Source organism: Pleurodeles waltl, chromosome 12 (genome assembly GCF_031143425.1).
Source record: "Pleurodeles waltl isolate 20211129_DDA chromosome 12, aPleWal1.hap1.20221129, whole genome shotgun sequence".
Lineage (NCBI taxonomy): Eukaryota > Metazoa > Chordata > Amphibia > Caudata > Salamandridae > Pleurodeles > Pleurodeles waltl.
The window spans coordinates 625,947,709-625,965,798 of NC_090451.1; the positions used below are offsets into that span (position 1 = coordinate 625,947,709).

The 18,090-nt window shown below is 39.1% G+C and overlaps 1 protein-coding gene across 3 annotated transcripts in view; it reads right to left on the reverse strand.

Moving 5' to 3' along the window:
* Positions 1–18,090, reverse strand: part of SLC25A44 (solute carrier family 25 member 44) — a 33,703-nt gene continuing 15,613 nt past the window's right edge. For 2 of the 3 annotated variants that reach the window (XM_069218007.1, XM_069218008.1), the window contains exons 2-4: positions 16,234–16,868; positions 10,214–10,341; positions 1–5,604 (exon numbers count right to left, since the gene is read on the reverse strand). In XM_069218007.1, the coding sequence (XP_069074108.1) occupies positions 5,413–5,604; positions 10,214–10,341; positions 16,234–16,855 (942 nt within the window). In that variant the 5' untranslated portion in view covers positions 16,856–16,868 and the 3' untranslated portion in view covers positions 1–5,412. The remainder of the gene's footprint in view (positions 5,605–10,213; positions 10,342–16,233; positions 16,869–18,090) is intronic. The other variant, XR_011199994.1, reaches the window with a different exon arrangement.

The window sequence follows — 18,090 nt, forward strand, 5'->3', positions numbered from 1 at the left end:
TTTCATTCAGGACAGTAAGTATGTTTTATTTCCAATCATTGGTTCAGGCACATATTGGAGTGGGATTAAACCTCCAATTCTTTAATCCCTTCTAACCAAACATTAACAGAGTGGTAGAGAATAGAAATTGGATGCTTACATAAGCAGGACTGCTGTAGTCTTAGGTAATGGTGCACCTTGGCTAAATAACCTTTAGAGCTCACATATAAATGTACTCGCCAGAGCTTTTTTAGGAGAAAAGATCCTCCTGATCATGCATACATTGATCTGTTATAGAATTTATAATTAACTGACTAAGAGTGAGTAAGGTACAAACAAAGCAGCAAGTTGGTGTCTGAATTGAAACAGAACAGCAGGAGGAGTTTGGAATCCCCTACGAAGATCCTGTGCCAGTGATACCATGAGAGGGCAAGAGAACTGTGATAACTGCTATTCCTCCTGCGGAAGAAAAAGAGGCAAGTGTTGATCGACCCAGTGAAACCAAAGTACTTGAGGAGGAGGGAAAAGCAATTCCATTCTAAGGGAGTGGGAAATGTGCACTGGCATATCATATGGCACTTTATTTTTTACATGCTATTATCCTAGAATGTTGTTATTTCTGAATTACATTTTTCAACAACATGCTTAGGTTTTCCAAATGTTAGAAGAACAGAAGTTTCCCACAGTACCAGAATGACTCACTTTTAAATAGGGTAGCGCACCGGGTAACCAAGAAATGAATGCTTTAATTGCAAATATTGCTTTTAAGATTTGACCGCCAAATCCAAGGATACATACATTTGAAACCGTCATTGAAATGAATGCCACAAAATATTTGCAGTTCCCCAGGATATTAAATATACTCCAGTTTTGGTAAGATGCATTGATATACAGCAAAGATAACCTTTTTCAGAAATGGCACAGTTATCCGTTAGCTGTATTCACATTATATTTTGAACCATTTGAAGAAAATATGACGTAATCACATTTGTACTGAATGAATTAAGGACACAACAATGTGAAAAGCCCACTTAGAACATATGTTGACATTAGAATGTTGAAAGAAAAAAAAATAGGTGCTGTTTCTTAATGTTTTCAGCATTTAAGATTGTAAAGCAACTCTTCACGATTTAAAGGACAGAACAGATGCAAAAATGCACAATGTTTGCTTTACATCCTTCACTGTAGATGTTAATGTTATACACAATATATTAAGTGATAAACTTGTGTTTAACCTTATGATTTAAATATTTAACAATATTAAGTAAGAGAGATTCTCAATGTGAATTTCTCCTGGTACAAGAATTTGAATTGCCAAGATTCACACTAGCATAACCCGGCTGAGTCCTAGGATTATTTTGACTCTAATAACCATACAATGATTTGAAGACCGTTTTTTTTTTATATATATATATATATATATATATATATATATATATATATATATATATACATACACATACACACACATATATATATATATATATATATATACACACATATATATATATATATATATATATATATATAAAATCATTGGCAACTACCATATTTAGTACAGTGTGTGTTAGAAGAGCAACTTGTTTATTCAACTACAACGAAGTGTATGAAACCCCTGGGCACTGAGCCACCCAGACAGTAATCCGTAAAACATAATTACGTTATTGAAGAAGGGTCAAATATCTAATCAGTTTTACAAAAACATGCTGTCTTAAAGATGTGGTATGTTACCTTGTTAATGTAAGTGGAAAAATTGAGTGTTGTGGATATTATACACCAACCATCACTATACACAACTATGTACCTTTAATGAGATAATACAAACAAGTTCTCCAGTGGACATCTTCTTCAGTTAGCCAGCGCAGCTTCATTGTTAGAGAGCTAGGAAACAGCATTCAAATAAGGAAGTGACTGCTACGCACGCAAGTGTGGCGTAGTGCTACACTTAACCCAGATTTTACTAGTGGATTACCCGCTAGTGTTTACTGAAACAAAACAATTTAACATTGTTCCAACACAATATGAATAGTTTCACATCTAAATTGAGGCAGCAAATTTGTATTAAGGGCATTCAAAAACATTTCAGGGTCAGCTTCACAGACATTAAGATGGCTTACTTTTTTTTTTATATATAAATAATTTGGCTCCAATAATCCTAAATGGGGGGAATACTACTAATGGCAGTATTACCAAAGAAGGAAAAACACTATTTATAAACCTAGTAGGCTGAAGACGTTTGAATCTGAAGCAATAGTGTGTAGATAATATCGTACAATCAATCAACAAAATAAAAAAAGATTGAGGCATGAGCTGTTAGATGTAGTGGTTCCAGGAAAAGGGAAATATGGTTTGGGACACAATTCAGTGCATATTCAAGTGACTCATTAAATCAGAATACCAAGTGAAAATGTTTGGTCTGACGCACTGGGGAATATGTCTGAGGCAAAGAACTACTGCAGTTTCTTAAGCTATTGTCATGAAAACTTTCATACAAGATGGAGGCATACAATTATCTAATGTAATATTCTTGCATAAGCCCTGGAAGATTTGTGTGATATTATTTTCCAAAATGCTCTGGCAAGATTACGTATGGTACTGCCCATTTGAATGACAAAGCTTGTGGTTTCAGGCCTATGTCAATATGAACTACCTATAGTGCAGAATTTTAGAAGGAAATCTACACAGTTCTCATCTTCCTCTGTTAACTCAGATCAGCAAGCCAGTTTGAGGAGCTGGGTGATGCACAGTAAGAGATGAAGAGTTTTATTATAGGTTGGCCTTGATTAGGCAGCCATTCCTCTTATATGAAACCAGAGGGAATACAACTTAAGGTAGCTTTCAGAATTTCTTCAGCAAGAACAAAAGCATTGTTTTTGCTAGGTTGTGTAGCAAATGTAAGAGCTAGCAGTTAGCCCATCTTTGCTCTATAGAATACTATGTATCAGAAAGGTATAAAAGATACCGACATTTGGCATAGGTTTAGGGTCAGCCAAGGCAGGTAGACGAATTGCACAAGGCACACATGGAATAGTTTCCTGACTGCAGGACCAAATGGCATTATGGCGGATGGGGCACATCTTTTCATATTCATTAAGAATAGTGGGTGTTATTATCTATTAATAACTTAGGGCTTTTAGACTAATAGATGAATGATGTAGCATGATTAGAATATATCTTACATACGATCTAATGACATTTGCTGAGTTTCTAAACCTCGTTTTTTTTTTTCCTTTACATCAGATTTGTAGAATAATTGAAAATATGGTTGTTATCAGAGACCTCTCCTTGTATATGTATTGATTTTGTGATTGAGTATGGTATTTCACAAAATCTTCTTTAGACAATAAACCTTGGAGAGGGTTATCTAACTCTTAACACTTGTCACCGCAGGAGCATAACTAGGATACAGGGGTGAAAAATCCCTGCCAATTTCCCTTTTCTCCCAAAAGGTCACTAAATACCTTTTAGGGATTCAGGGATATACTGGGTGTGACAGCAATAAATTGAGGCTAACACGACTAATCCAATTACCTTCCACAGTATATGGATGATGGTATGAATGTCCCGCATGTGTTACATCACATTCTGTGACAGATCCTTCGGCTCTTTAGATCCTGTGGCGAAATCAGGGAAAAGTGTGTGCACCTCCTGATATATATATATATATATATATATATATATATATATATACACACACACACACACACACACACACACACACAAAGAGATTACACTCTTGAACTTTCTTGTAGCAGACAAAGTTCGTCTCAGAGATAATGCAGAATCCTGACATACACCAGTGCAATTATAGGGACTAGCATTAACCTCAACTGTGTTCTGAAAGGCAGAACCCATCACTCTGATACTAGGAACACACTAGGAAAGAAAAAGGAGGATACTTTGAAAGGCAGAATTCATCACCCTGATCCAAGGAAAACCCCATGAAAGAAAGAAATATTGATACTGTAATCATCTGTACAGTAATCTAAGCCACTGCCTTGCCACACAGGGTGGGTACACACTGTTTGATCTCAATGTAATCAGATGCAAAAGCTCCATTAAAACCTTCACTACTTAATGGGTCAGCATCCTCACTTTCCAATCCTACTAGCAGTGCGCTGCATACCTCCTATATTTGTAATCCGGGACTGTCCTAACACTAAGCAGGCACAGGTCCCTTACCTTCTGTGGTGAAGAAACTTGGACTTTGGAGGAAATGTGCTCCTGAGAAAGCTTCTTCTCCAAAAATTCTCCCTTTCCCATAATTGTGACAACTTCCCCATTCTTGCTGTGCTGAAGTCATGGATGTTATCCTGTCTTGACCGCAGTGCGTATATATTACAGCGCTTTTTACTTGCAGTTATGACTGCACTGTGTTGTTTTCAGCTTGTACCCTGATCCCCAAAGCAGCTCTTCAGGCTTGTGGAGATGTATGCAGTTCTGGGCTGAAGTATGGTGCTATATGTAAACGTCCTTTGAACTTAATCTTGGTGAAGACCCAACAAATTTTGTTTCCTGTGGTCGAATCATCAAATTAGAGCATGTAACTGTATTTTGGTTATGTCTGATGTTGCAATTCATACATTTTACAGTGCTTTTCTTGAGACTGTTGCCAACAGTCAAAACCCTCTGTGTAGCACTTCTATCCTGCATGTTCACATGCTTCCTCACATTAGACCTCAGCTTGCACTTGTGGGCACTATTTTGATGACCAATGAATGTAAAATTGTGGCTCTATACAATGTAATGATATATTTGAAAATGTCCTTGTGATCAGCTCTAATTTCATTATCAAAATTGTTTTCTTAATTGTGGCATTCATGTCCTTGGTTGGTTCGGTCATTGATTCCTCAAATGAACCAGTGTACCTATAAATAAATCTGAATGAGCCCCCTTAATACTAATGCTCACTTTCTAATTAAAATTCTTAATCACTGGAGCACTCAAATGATTCAATTCATCATTACATCAGTTTATACACAAGAGTAACAAATCAGTCTTACACACCTGAGTTTTGGCGATATACAAATAAAATACAAAACAAACATGGCTCTGATGTGGTTAGCCGGGATTCACTTGATTGTGCCTTCAAAGGATAGGCAGCAGGTAGAGCCGGAACTATCAGTAGTTTGCTAGTCCTCCAAAAGCTGTGCACTGGAGATCCATACACCGCACAAGCAAATACTTGCAATCTTTCAACAAGTCCATCATGGAGCTGAGAGTAACACTGTATGTTCCAAACACCATCATGTGAAAGAATGTGTCTTATAAACCTGGTGTGCAGCAAGCCCCTGAAGATGACTCAATTTTTGGCAACAGTTATTCCTGCCAGAACTAGTTCACCAGAATGTCCCAAGTCTGGAGCTTTACAAGTTTCTGACAGCTATAGCCGATCACACACAGAAGGGTTGAAGTATAATTTCTCAAAGACTGCTACCAGTGTCTAGAATCCACCAGCTCAGGTCGAAGACTGATCTTCTTCAGGGTCTCATAGCCAACCACAATGACAATGGTGGAGGGAGTGGCAGAAATTATGCGAGCAGACAGGCCCTTAGTGAGGCCCCAGGGACCTTCCTCTGCCATCAGCTGCCGGAACGTATTTATGATGGAACTCTTACCTTCCACCTAAGGGAATAAACAGATTACTGTAAAATGGCATACAGTGAAACAATAGGAACTGGTGAGAATTGCTTGCAAGGCACTGAATTTACATGGGATCCACATCTCAAACATGAACTCATTTATGATCCAAATCCACCATATTAATTTGCAGAATATACAGTGTAAATGGATTTTTCTCACACATTAGATCAACAGTTTGTTTCATCATTCCATGTGAACAAGCCTGCTCAGAGGAGCAGGTTTCTTTTCTGTAAGAGAAAACTGTCAAACCTGTTAAATGTTTCCAAACTTGCAAGTAAATCTGTTTCCAGAACGGGAGTTAAACAGATTGGAAGACCCACAAGATCAGTGGGTGTTTCGTGGACTAACATTTCCACAAGGAAAAATGTTTTGCTCGTTGTGAAGAAAAGAAATTTGAAGTGCAAAAGTTAGTCGTCATTCAAACTCACTCTCTAAATGAAATGAGATGTAGTCCTGTGGGTTGAGGCACCAATATTAAAATCAAGGATATGTTTTATTTTTTCGGAAATATTAAATTCTGGCTAAATATTCACAACATTCCTGTTCCCTAGTGAAATTAACTGGGTTGTTAATACTTGAAAAGGGGTTTATAACTCTTAACCAAGCATTGGATGGCCAAAGGACAACTAATAGTGGAAATGTAAGGAGGGACAGATGTTTAAAAATTACAGCAATATAATGGCATTGTTTAACCTCTGATTATAAAAAGGAAAGAGCTGGAAGCACAGTTGTAATCCTGCAGCCACACTCCCATAACAGTATTTCTGTATGTATGTATATTAATAACTACATTTCTAATTGAACCAATGCTAAAGTAAGCACTAATACACCACCCCAGAAATATTGTTTTTCCTTTTTCATATACCTGTAAATACAGTGCTACAGTGTTGGGCACAAATATTTCAGACCATGTTTAAGTTTTCAGTCTCAGCAAGGAACAAACTCTGGTTAAATTTGATAGTAATCAAATCTTGATGCATCAGTCGGTCAAATGCTTTAATTCAGCTAAGAGCCATAAAAAGATAAAATATTGCTACATGCATACAGATGAATATTATAAAAATCACAAAATGTAATACAAATGTAGGTCAAAATTAATAATACACTCATGTAGCCATATTATAGCAGTCAAGACGGGGCTTTGATTAAGTCAAAGTTGTAAAAATTTATCACAATGAAAAAAAAGCGTAATTTCTCAGGAGTTGCTATAATTCTCAGCTCTTCTGATGGTAAGGGCTTGTCGGACATAACATATGACAGCTGAACAACAGTATTCAAAGTAAAAAGCAGGAGGCTTTGCAAACAAATTAAATGAGCTGGAGCCATAGGTACCCAACAGCGGACATAGAAATGTACATCTAGGGTTTACATTAAAAAAAAAAAAAAACATAAAATGTGCAAGTGTTTGCTTGGAAGTGTTGCAAGGGCAAGATGGTAGGGTATGAGAAGTCAGGTACCCTGCTGAGGATAAGCTACCAGAAAGTGCAAAATCTAAAAAGGGGTCAAACAAAATCTCTATTCAGAGTTCAAAATCCACAATATAGTCCTGTTCCTTCTACATGCTTCAAGTCTAAATAATGGGAAACAGAACTCGTAGATTGACATTTAAAAATCTGGCTTGGTTTCTGTATTTGAAGAAAAGAAAAAAAAAAAAAAAAGAAAAAAAAAGACTTCACCATATTTTTTGAGCTATTGTCAATTTCATTTGGAGAATGAAAGAGATTTGACAGAACAAGGTCAGAAAAAGCCCTTTCGACATAAACTAAGCATGGAATGGAAGCCACAGTCTTGTCTTAGGCAATCTTCAACAAGTCTTCAGGTAAGTGAGGTCTGTGGTGAATACCAAATGTTAAGCCAGATTAACAAAGGGGTAGCCTGGGTTATGTTCTCAAAAAAAGGAAGTCCAAGTTCCAAATGGACCATAAAGCTGGCTTTGCTCGTAGCGGTAGCGAGCCTCCTGCACAAAAAAATGTTTTTGATAATTTTAAGACTTCCAGGGGACAGTATCCCCCAAACACCAGCCCTAAAGATCTCCAAAGAAAGACATTTACTTTTGTACAAAGTGAATAGTCCTTAAGGGCTTATGGCCAAGTTCTTTGGAGGACTTAAAAATTGCATCTAACACTCTAGCAAATTTACAGGCTCTCTGGGTCGTCAGCTGCTCTCCCCCCTGCCCCCAACTCAAATTGTCCACCGTCAAAACCCAGAGGTAGTTAAAGCTCTGCACTTTGGTAATAGGGATCCAATCTATATCATGCGTCTGAGAACGTGTCTTTTTGGGTCCACATGTGTGTGACTTCTGGTGGTTTATTTTCAAATTTAGCTCCCCCATAAAATAATTAAATGTGTTATCTTTGGGTTATCTTGTCCCCTTATTCCCACTGCTATAATAGCTGTTACCCATAGCTCACTACAGTATGTCATCTAGTAAACAGCTAGGTTTGGGAGAGAGAGAAGTGACTGCTTTAAATAGCCTCCAGTCTGTCAAATCATCTGCCTATTTTTTTTCACCTCCTCCAGCGTTTGATATCCAAGTGACCAAAGTTGTGATGGCTTGAACTTAAGCAGTTTTTTTTTTATTAGGTTTTTAGCAACTTAACAGCTAGGCTCAACTTTGCCAACAACAATCTCAGAAAAGAAATGCTGTCTGTGCCTTAAGTAGTCTTTTTTCCGTAGTTTTTGGCATTCGTCCCAGGAGACTGAGTCAAGCAATTGCATAGCCAGTTCACAAGCTCAACCTTCATGGTCCAATGAATTATTTCAATGTGGTATTTTCCAAAGTGCTAGGAATATGACCATCCCTACCACGATTTCACCCGTCATTCTTTCTTGGATTACTTTATTGAGAATGACATGAGATATGCCCTGCGTATATGTCTGTACATGATATCTGTCTGGCATGTAAACAGGATCTGTTCCAGTCCCTCTCTACTATATCTACCCACCTCACAAAGAGTGTCCCATTATTAACCACCAAGTATGAGCGGGGGAAGTTGCAGTGCAGATGCAAACAACTGAAATTGGTCCATTACCTTCACTTAAAAGCACATTTATTACAGAGTACAACTCTGCATCTTCAAAATTATCCAGTGCTAACCAAGGCACCTTAACCAGCCAATAAAAGAAACTGACATCATGCCTGATAGTCACAGTGGAATCAGGAACCAATCTGCACCCAAAAAAAGGAATCTATATCGTATATAACTATAATTATACAACTTTGAAGGAAGTGTACTTCATGTACAAGGACGCAAGGGGGTGAATTGTGCTGGGATGCGTTAGCTTGCTGCCTCCCCCTTCTGACTTTTTTTTAAGATCAGGTCAAGGCTACATTTTTCACCCATTAAGGCACTTCTCTCTGCTATCACGGCTTACAAATAGGTGGGTGAAGGGTATTTTCTACAGAGTGCTGGTCATTAAAAATGTTTTAAAGGATATTAAAGCGTTCTTTTTCCAATAAGAGACCATTCGATCAAGCCCATGAGTCATCCGCTAAAATCAATTCAATAAGTTTCCTGCAACATCTACCATGGAAAGCTGATTTTCTCACATCCGTGTACTTTCAGCACACAGCATTCGTGAAATTTAAGCTTTATGTTCCATTGATTTTCCATTAGAACAAAGGGGTCAGATATGTGCACTGAGAGTTACTTTTAGAGTTCATCTCAGATTTCCATGTTAATCATGCCATTTATTACCAACCTTTCAAAGCCTGGCCTCTGCGGCGGCGAGATCCTTCCATACACTGGATGCCTTGGTGGTACAGGCATTTTATTCAGACAAAACCAAAGGAAGCATAAACATCCATTTGTCAACCATCATCCCCATTGGCAGGTTTGGCTACTTCAAAGCACCCTGACTCTGGATGAATATCGTCTTGGTTTTTGTTAGGTGATCAGCAGGTACCAGAGTAGTACCCTGTATCTTCATAAAAAAAAAAAAAAAGTGCAACTGCCAATGACAGGATAATGGTGGGATACTGGTGGACTGAGATCCTTGAAGGCTGCCGTATCAGTTTTCCACACTTGTCTGGCAGCAGCCTACCTTGGAACATTGGTCCAGTTTTTCCTTCCAAAAATAAACTCGGTCAAAGATGTCTTTCTTGTCATTGGCTTACTTTAATTGGGATTCTAAAATGCTTTTCATCGTGAACATGCAAACTGTTCGGGATACCATGCATGGGTGGGACAATTCAGGAGAACTAGGATTACAGGTTAGTGACAATTATTGATCACAATTCTAACTGATCTGCTCCTGGGAGAAATGACACTATATCCCTAATGGTACGATGAAGAATATTGCACCTTTCTAGCATCGTTTAATAACTTTTTAAAATCTAATTTGAAAACTTAGTATTGAATTTGTATTCACAAAAACAAAGTGGAGTGTCTGACAAGTATTACAAAAAAAAAAAAGAAAGAGCTTGTTTAAACATTCTTGTAAGAATTATTATTTCTTGAATACACATGAGATGTGTGATTTACTAATGCAGATTCAGAGAAGTGCTTGGCTCTCCCAATTCACTGTGTTCTACAGTGCAAGTGCAAAGTAACATTGCCTCGTCTGAAATGCTGTTCCTTGAGACACTTACCTGCACCCTTGCCCGGATCACATCCATAGGGTTGGTTAGAGTGGATGCTGTTGCTGCAGCTAAAGGTCCTGAGACAGCCTGAAGCACAAGGTGCGGACAGTCATTCGGTGCCATCCGAGAGAGCTGCTCTGTCAAAGGGAGAAACAACAATGTGACTTATAGGGGCTTAGGAGGTGTTAATGTCAAGTGTTTCTTCTTGAGCGCCCCGACTACCACAGGTTTCCTGAAGTGTAGGTCTGCTGCTCTGTATATTTCTACCGTTCAAAAGTGAGAGGATTGGAAATCGATATTTGTGAGACCAACAACCTCTACTTCTGGACAGATACTATAGATGATAAAACAAAATAATGAGCTAAGCAAAGATAATATCGACTGTTTTGAAATTTCCACCACCGACGGCAGAGGTCTCTTACAAACCAAATGACCATAATATACAGCTAAGCTAAGCCACATATAAATCATTCCACTAGAAAAGTTAATGAAACAGAACTACTATAATATGCTCCAGCAAAGCTTCCCCCTTGCAATAGGACACCAGTAGAGGTAGCTCACGTTATGAAGATGCTGGAGAGGGCAGCATGATGCTACTGCAGCAAGGACTGCTCTAAACTGGCCCTACTGGTGAGTAACACCTACGTTTGTTCACGTGGGTTGCTTTTTGACAGGGCAGGGAATGGACCAATCTTATCAATATAGCAAAAAATAAACTTAACATATCAATAATAAAAAACACCTAAAAACCTCACATTAACATTTCAAGGCAGCACCACGCAGGCTGTACACGCCAGGCATATAGACAATACTATGGTTTTGTGTGGTTGGCTGCCCTTTGAAAATAGAGAATGGAAAGAAAACTCAAACCCCGACCAGTTCTCCGAGTTGATCAAGCTATTCCAAGAGGAGGACAATTTCTGGACTCTGTAGACCTACATTCGTATCATACCGTGAATGTCAGGGCTCGATTTGTCCAATGCCACATGCTTGTTCTTCCCTGTATCTTTAGTACTGTGATTCAAATAAAATTGGTTAAACCTCTACAATTAAAATCTGGCTGGGTAAATTAATTTTGTACCTGCATTATTTATTTCTACAGAAGGGTGAAGATGGAACAAATTCAATTAGAGATATATTGTCCTAGAGCGGTGTGAATTTCTCCCTTATTAGAGATTTTCAATCAAGCTGGATTGTGACCTGTTGAACAATGGAGGTACATATTGCTAGCAACTGTTTGACTTAACAACTGCTGCTGTCTTAATTCTCACATGACCATTGAGAGGGCACAAGTCACTTAGCTGACAATTGGTAGCTGCAAGGATCAACACTGCTAAAGTGCGTGAAGGGAGTAGCTTCCGAGATATGTTGGTATGTGACTTAGGCAATGTCCCAGTGAGGTGACGCATGCATAACAGCTGCATTTTAATACGTTTTGGGTGGCTGTAACACTTTTTACTAAACTAGGTGGCAGCTTGGAACAGCTTCTTAGCTAAACTCTTGGATGCATGGACCAGCTTCCTAGTTAATCTGATTAGGGCATTGAGAAGCTTTTCAGCTAATGATATAGGTGCAGGGGAAGTCTTCTATGCTAATGTGGTGGTGATCGAGACCAGCTTGAGCTAATGTTAAATTAAGCAGAATCTGAGCTGATGAGCTAGTTAAAAAGAGCACTTTATGAGCTAAGTTGGCAGTTACATGAAGTGGTTGATCACCCAGTACCATTTGTGGGTCCATGGGCCGGTTTCTGAGCTAGAGTGTGTGTCCATAGTGTACTTTCTAATTTTGTGCTTACAAAGAGGGTCTGAGGTCAAGAGACTAGTATCTGATTATAGTAGGTGGATACAAGGATCTTTATTTAGTCTCTGTGGTACTTTCACTTAGTAGCTTCTGAGTTCAGGTGATGGGGGCAGACAATAGTTTCTTTGCTTAGGTGGTATTTGCATAAAGCAGCTCCTAAGCTGTAGTGCTGGTGGCATGGAACCTTTTAAGCTGAGGTGATGGAGAGAGATGGAGCTGCTTCAGGGAAAATGTTGGTATTTGCACAGAGAAGCTTCTGAGCTAAGATGACTGTTGCATTGAGAACCATCTGAGTTGTGGTGGTTTGATGGAGTAGCATATGAGCTCATGATATACGAGTAGTGAGCTTGCACGTAGCAGGTGCAGCTGCCAGGTCCTAGCCAAAATTGAAAGAAAATACAAAAAGATTTAAGAATGAAGGTGAGTGGGAAGAGATGAGGGAACAGAAGATGAATGGGTTGTGTAATTATGAAGCTTAGCTAACTAGGGGTTGGGTCAAAGGATGGAAAAGCCATGCACTCACACAGAGCCCTAAAAGTGAAATTAAACAAGTATTGACAAAGCCGGTATGTCTCACCTATTAGTGGCGTCACTAGAATTTCTTGCTTTGCCTATGCTTTTTGCTGATACAATTTTGCAACAGGAAAAGAAAAAATACAAATACTGGGGAAAGGCAATAGGTTTTGACTATTTGAAAGCTATTGGCGGGTAGCAGGCCGCAGCACAGTACCCAAATAATTTGATGTCTGAAGGCGAGATCTAAAAATCCAGTCTTTTCTTTGTGGGTCAAAAAGACAAAAAATTCTTCATCCAAACGTCAATCTGTGATATTGTTCCGCGATCAGGGGTCAAAAGCACTGTAGATGCTAACTATCTGGCTGCAGTAATCTGTGTGCTACCAGCCAATTTCAAATGCAGGCTGATCAACTCAGCCTTGCATTCTTCTGACTCCCATAAAATAAGTACTATTCCCTTTCTTTGGGAAGGGACATTTTAGGCTAGTTACTGTTTAGAATATGCAATTTGGATTCCCTTTTCCTTGTTTGAAGTTGATTTTGAAACATTCATTTACCAATTCGTGAAATGGTATCTCTTGTATAGTTGTGTAGAACAAACACTTTCACATTCCTTAGAAATTTGTAGGGAGTTCATTGTGTGTCTAGTCCAAGCTAAGTCACAGTAATACAACAAACAGTTTATCCTTTAGACCCAGAATCCAGAAGGTGCTATTGCTATAGAATTTCCAAGAAGCAAACTCCGTTTTACAGAAAGTAAAAATCATCTTGGAGAGGACTGAAGCTGGCAAATTAAAGGTGTCATATCTGAACTTCTCAAATAAGATTGTTTTATTACATATTCTGAAACCTTAAAGATTGGTTTTAGCGACTTTTTAATAAAGGACTGTGCTTTGTGACAGTCATGCTGAATGTTCATGTACCTTTCCAGCTGCAAAATAGACTGATTACAGTTAACAATTGATCTAATTTTGAAATGAGAAACAAAATGTTGTAAAGCATTCCTGATTTAGGTCAGCCCATGTTGGTATTTATACGATGTATTTTCTGATGCATTCTAGGGGTGTGAGGCATGCCTTCGAGACTTCAATGCTTCACTGTAGGCACGCCTTTTCTACCTCACCTAAAGAGGCTATAGACTGCAGTATCGTGGCTTTGGCATACAAGTGGCAAAACAAATGAGACATTTACGTGTAAACCAATGTCTGGCTTGTATTTTTAATAGGACCTTCCTTAATCTGGGTCGAAGGTAAAAAGCGTTCCCATTTGTTTTGCTGATGGCAGCAGTTAATCTTAGCATACGATAATCAGGCCATTTGCAGCTTTTCTGCTGACAAGGAGCCATCCGTGACTCATTTTATTGCCATTTCCTTCCTGAAACCAAAACCAAAGAAGGCTTTACAACTTCAAGAGGTTAATAAAACAACCTACCAATGTTCTACTGAAAAAAAGTCTGTCTTCAGGAGCAACAGTAAACTCTAAATATTTTTATAAAACGTACATGCTGAGCAAAAGCGTACTTTGCCCCCTCACTTCAATAAGCTCCACTGGCTCCCCATTCAGAAGAGATGCCAATTTAAAATGCTGATCCACATCTACAAGGCCCTCCACAGTCAAGGACCAGCAAACATGAACCACAGCCTGCACTTCCACCAACGCTCCAGGCACCTGTGCTCCGCTTCCTTCTCCCTTGCACACACTTCCCCCCTGCCGAAGAAACTGTGGAGGACACTACTCCTGCCTCGTGGTAAAATCCTGGAAAAACCTCCCCCTTCTCTTAAGGCCTTATACTCTCTTCTGGAATTCAAGAAAGAACTAAAGATCTGGCTTTCCAACTTAACCCCTTAGCAGCTATTTTCTCAGCGCCTGGATAACCTCACGGATGGTTAGCCGCAGTCTATAAATTCGGTTTGATTGCTTGATTGACTTTTTCCGGATGCTAAATGTCCATCCAGTCCTGTTAAAGAACAATTATCTTTGGCTTGGCATACAGCAGCAAGTTTAAGTTCTGAAAGGCTGACTGCTGCTGTAGTTTTTTTTTTTTTTTAGGAACATCTGCTTTTAAAATTTTCTTTCTGCACTGTATTCTCGTCTCAAATCATTTGATTTGTCAACTTTATATGAAGCCAGAACTGTGCTTTGATTACTTATACTACTACGATGTACCACTGTATTTTAAACCAATGTGTTATTGAGGGGGCTGGTAATAAAGGTCAGTAAGTTGAGTTCCACGCAAGGGACAGCACACAAGGCAGACAGCAAGAAAACACATTCACTCCCATGCAGTATTCCATGAAAAATAAGAAAAGTACTTTCCTCAATTTGAGGAGAGGAAGGATAAGAATCATCCAATTAAAAGGATGAAAAAACCGCTATGGCCCAGGGGAGGGATGCAGAACGAGAAGTAAGCAAATACAACTGACAAGAAATCCAACCAATGGTAAGAAATGGCTGATCCAAAGACCAAGGCAAGTTGATTTTGCTCACATTACGACAGCAACCAAATAAAGCTATAGGCAGGCCAGAACTAAAAAAAATAGTTCCTGATGCCAACAATGGAAGTTTACAACTTATCCAGTCAAAACGATTGTAAAGAAGTACTCCAGGCAAAGGCCTAACACAAGAAAATTAAGGCAATCCAGTGAACCTGGAGAATATAACTGTGACACAACAAAGCTATGCAATAATGGTTAATGGGCTGAACTAAAGCCCACTCTGTGTTTTAGTAACGTGAACACAACAGGCCTTCCACAACAGACAGTTACGGCTGTCTGTAGGCAAGACCAGAAAAAGATGAATAATTGCTGCACAAGGGAATAATTATGAAGCATGTTGGCTATAGTACACAAACAGAGGTGCAGCCCTTTTTGTAAATTTCGAAATTTAATCTTTCTACTGTGTAAACAAGTTGTTGGGCAATGATTGTGAAATCACATTTACTACCGCTACTGGTAAATCAGTTTTGAATTGGGAAGCATTTCTATCATACTAGATTTACATCTGAAAACGTTGCTATGATTCTCTATTGTTCAGTTGCGGCTTTCTAAGAGATATTGGATTTATTACTTGCTGATGAATTCCAGGTTTGCTTATAAGTGGCTTCTACTCGAATGCATAGTTACTGTCAAGGTGTTCAGACAAAACGAGGATGTGTTCGTTCAACTATGTTTGAAAGTGCTCAGGGCAGATTTTGACTGGATCCATCCGGTTACCTTTCATCCACATTGTAATCAAGTAGTGAGGAATTTTCTCACTAATTCTGGACAGGGATCAATAAAAGGTGTTCCATTAAAAAAGAAGCCTGTTGCAGTGCTAGTTTTTAGTGCCCAGTTCGTAATCCTGTAGTTTACAAATGTATTTACAATACCGTGGTGAAGGCAAGTGAATGCAAATAGGGGAGAGGGTTGGTATTATAAGAGATGAGAGTAGTAAGATGGATGCCAGTATGAAGCCTATTAAAGAGGAATTCCGATGTTGCGTGTATTTCCTGAAAATTAGGCTAATTAATTTTGAGAGTACGCGGGAAGTGTATAGGCGGCACACAAACTCCAAACTAATATGCTGCATTCTTGGTGTGCTAACACAAGCACTTCAGACCGGATTATTTTCTTTTTGAGAAATATTACACAATATAAACCTTCTGTTTTTTTATTTTTAGTAATGTGCACACAATCACTGCTCAGCAGTGGCAGACTAAAAGCTTCATCAACTCACCTGCATAGAAATGATAGAAAGGCCACCAGACGGCACTGTTTGGGATATATGTGAGCAAAGAGGCTACATAGCCTCGGTAAAAACCCTTCACGCCGTCTGCCTTGCAAATCTGCACAATGATGTCCTTGGTCTGTCCCAGAGCCACTGGGTTTTTCCCATCACCAGTGTGCACTCGAAAGCGACCCAAAGTCTCCCCTTTCCGCTGCATCATGAGGTGCTGAGAGATCACGTCAATGGGTACCGTGATGCTCTGTGCCACAAGGGACGCAGAACCACCAGCCACTAACGATTTCACCACGTTGCTGCTGCTGTACTCCGATACATACTTGCGGGTGAGCTCATACGTTGTCACATAGCACTGACCAGATATCAGGGTAAATGTGTTGACCAGGAAGCCCCGGTAGAAGCCAGCCACCCCTTCTGTCCGCAAAATTTTTAGGAAGGCATCAAATGTACCGTTGTAGAGGCTTTTCCCCTTCTGAATCTGCAGACGGGTCCGAATGAGTGTAAAAGGGTAAACGCTGACCCGAATCATCATTGTCATGCAAACTCCAAACACATAGAACTTCTTCTTATCCAAGTGCTCCCACTCAATGATCTGGATATTTCGTTTGTCCTCCATAGCATATACCTTACTGAAAACCAAATAAAAGAATAAATATTAAGAAAATGTACAAATGACAGGCACTGTCAAGCAAAACATAGAAATGGCGAGTAGCTTAGGAGTGGAAACATCCAGGCGCTCTTCTAGCACAGCGAGCGTTATATGCTTTGTTTATGGACTGTTTTCTTTATATCTGGCAGTAAATAATACAAATTGCATGAGAATGGCGGCCAGAAACCTATTGAATGGGGTAGTTCCAGACCAAAATAGTTGCCATCATTGAAGGCACTCGCTGTTCTTTTCCTGGCCCTTTTTGTCTATTGCGTGGAGCTCTCTTTTGATGTTTCCATTGAAACGCTGTCTTCTGCAGTCTGCCATCACCAACTTAGTCCTGGTTAAGAAGTATCTTTCAAAGTTGAGGCACGGATGCAGTTATTTCTAGTGAGGGCTCGCCTATGTTTGACAAGGAGTGTTTTACATGACTGCCTGCTTAGGAAGTTCACTGTATCTTGTGTGGTGTCCCTTTCTTTACAAGTGCAAGTGGTGTGATAGGGCACGAGCCAATTAACCAACAGCTGTTATTTTTGTTTACATAAAATTTGTGTTTTTTTTTTATACATACATTTAATGCAAATCGCCTGATATATATATATATATATATATATTTTTATCATCAAGGATCCTATTTAAAGTACTGCCACCATACCCACTCTCACTTCTGTAATGCTTCGAAAGACATCCCTTCAAAAGGCACAAACAAGTACGAACATCGCAGGTAACTTACCAGCCAGGATGCCCTCTTCTTAAATGTAGAGCCGACAATGCAGAAATCCAGTCAACTTGTGCTCACCTTCGCTTCAGCATCTCCAGATGTGCTTGGTACATGCCTTTATTCCCACTGCACTGGTGCTTTTTATGTTTTTCATATCACTTTTTATTTTTACACGTCATTTATGGTCTCAACCTAAACCAGAATACCTGGCTTCATCCGCATTACCTATGCAGATGACATTCACAGGCAAACTTCATATTGCGAGTCTTTCTCTACCATTAGTGCCGATTATTTCTCTTACCCACTAAATAATGATTTATGCAGCAAGCGACTGAGCCAGCTTAGGTTCAAAGTGTCCAGTATAGACATTAATCATCTTTCAGATCAGGGTGATAACTAAAGAAAAGCCTAAAGACACATCAAATATCATGGGCAATTTTTAACATTGCTGAATTCTTTGAAAATTCTGGATTTTTAATCT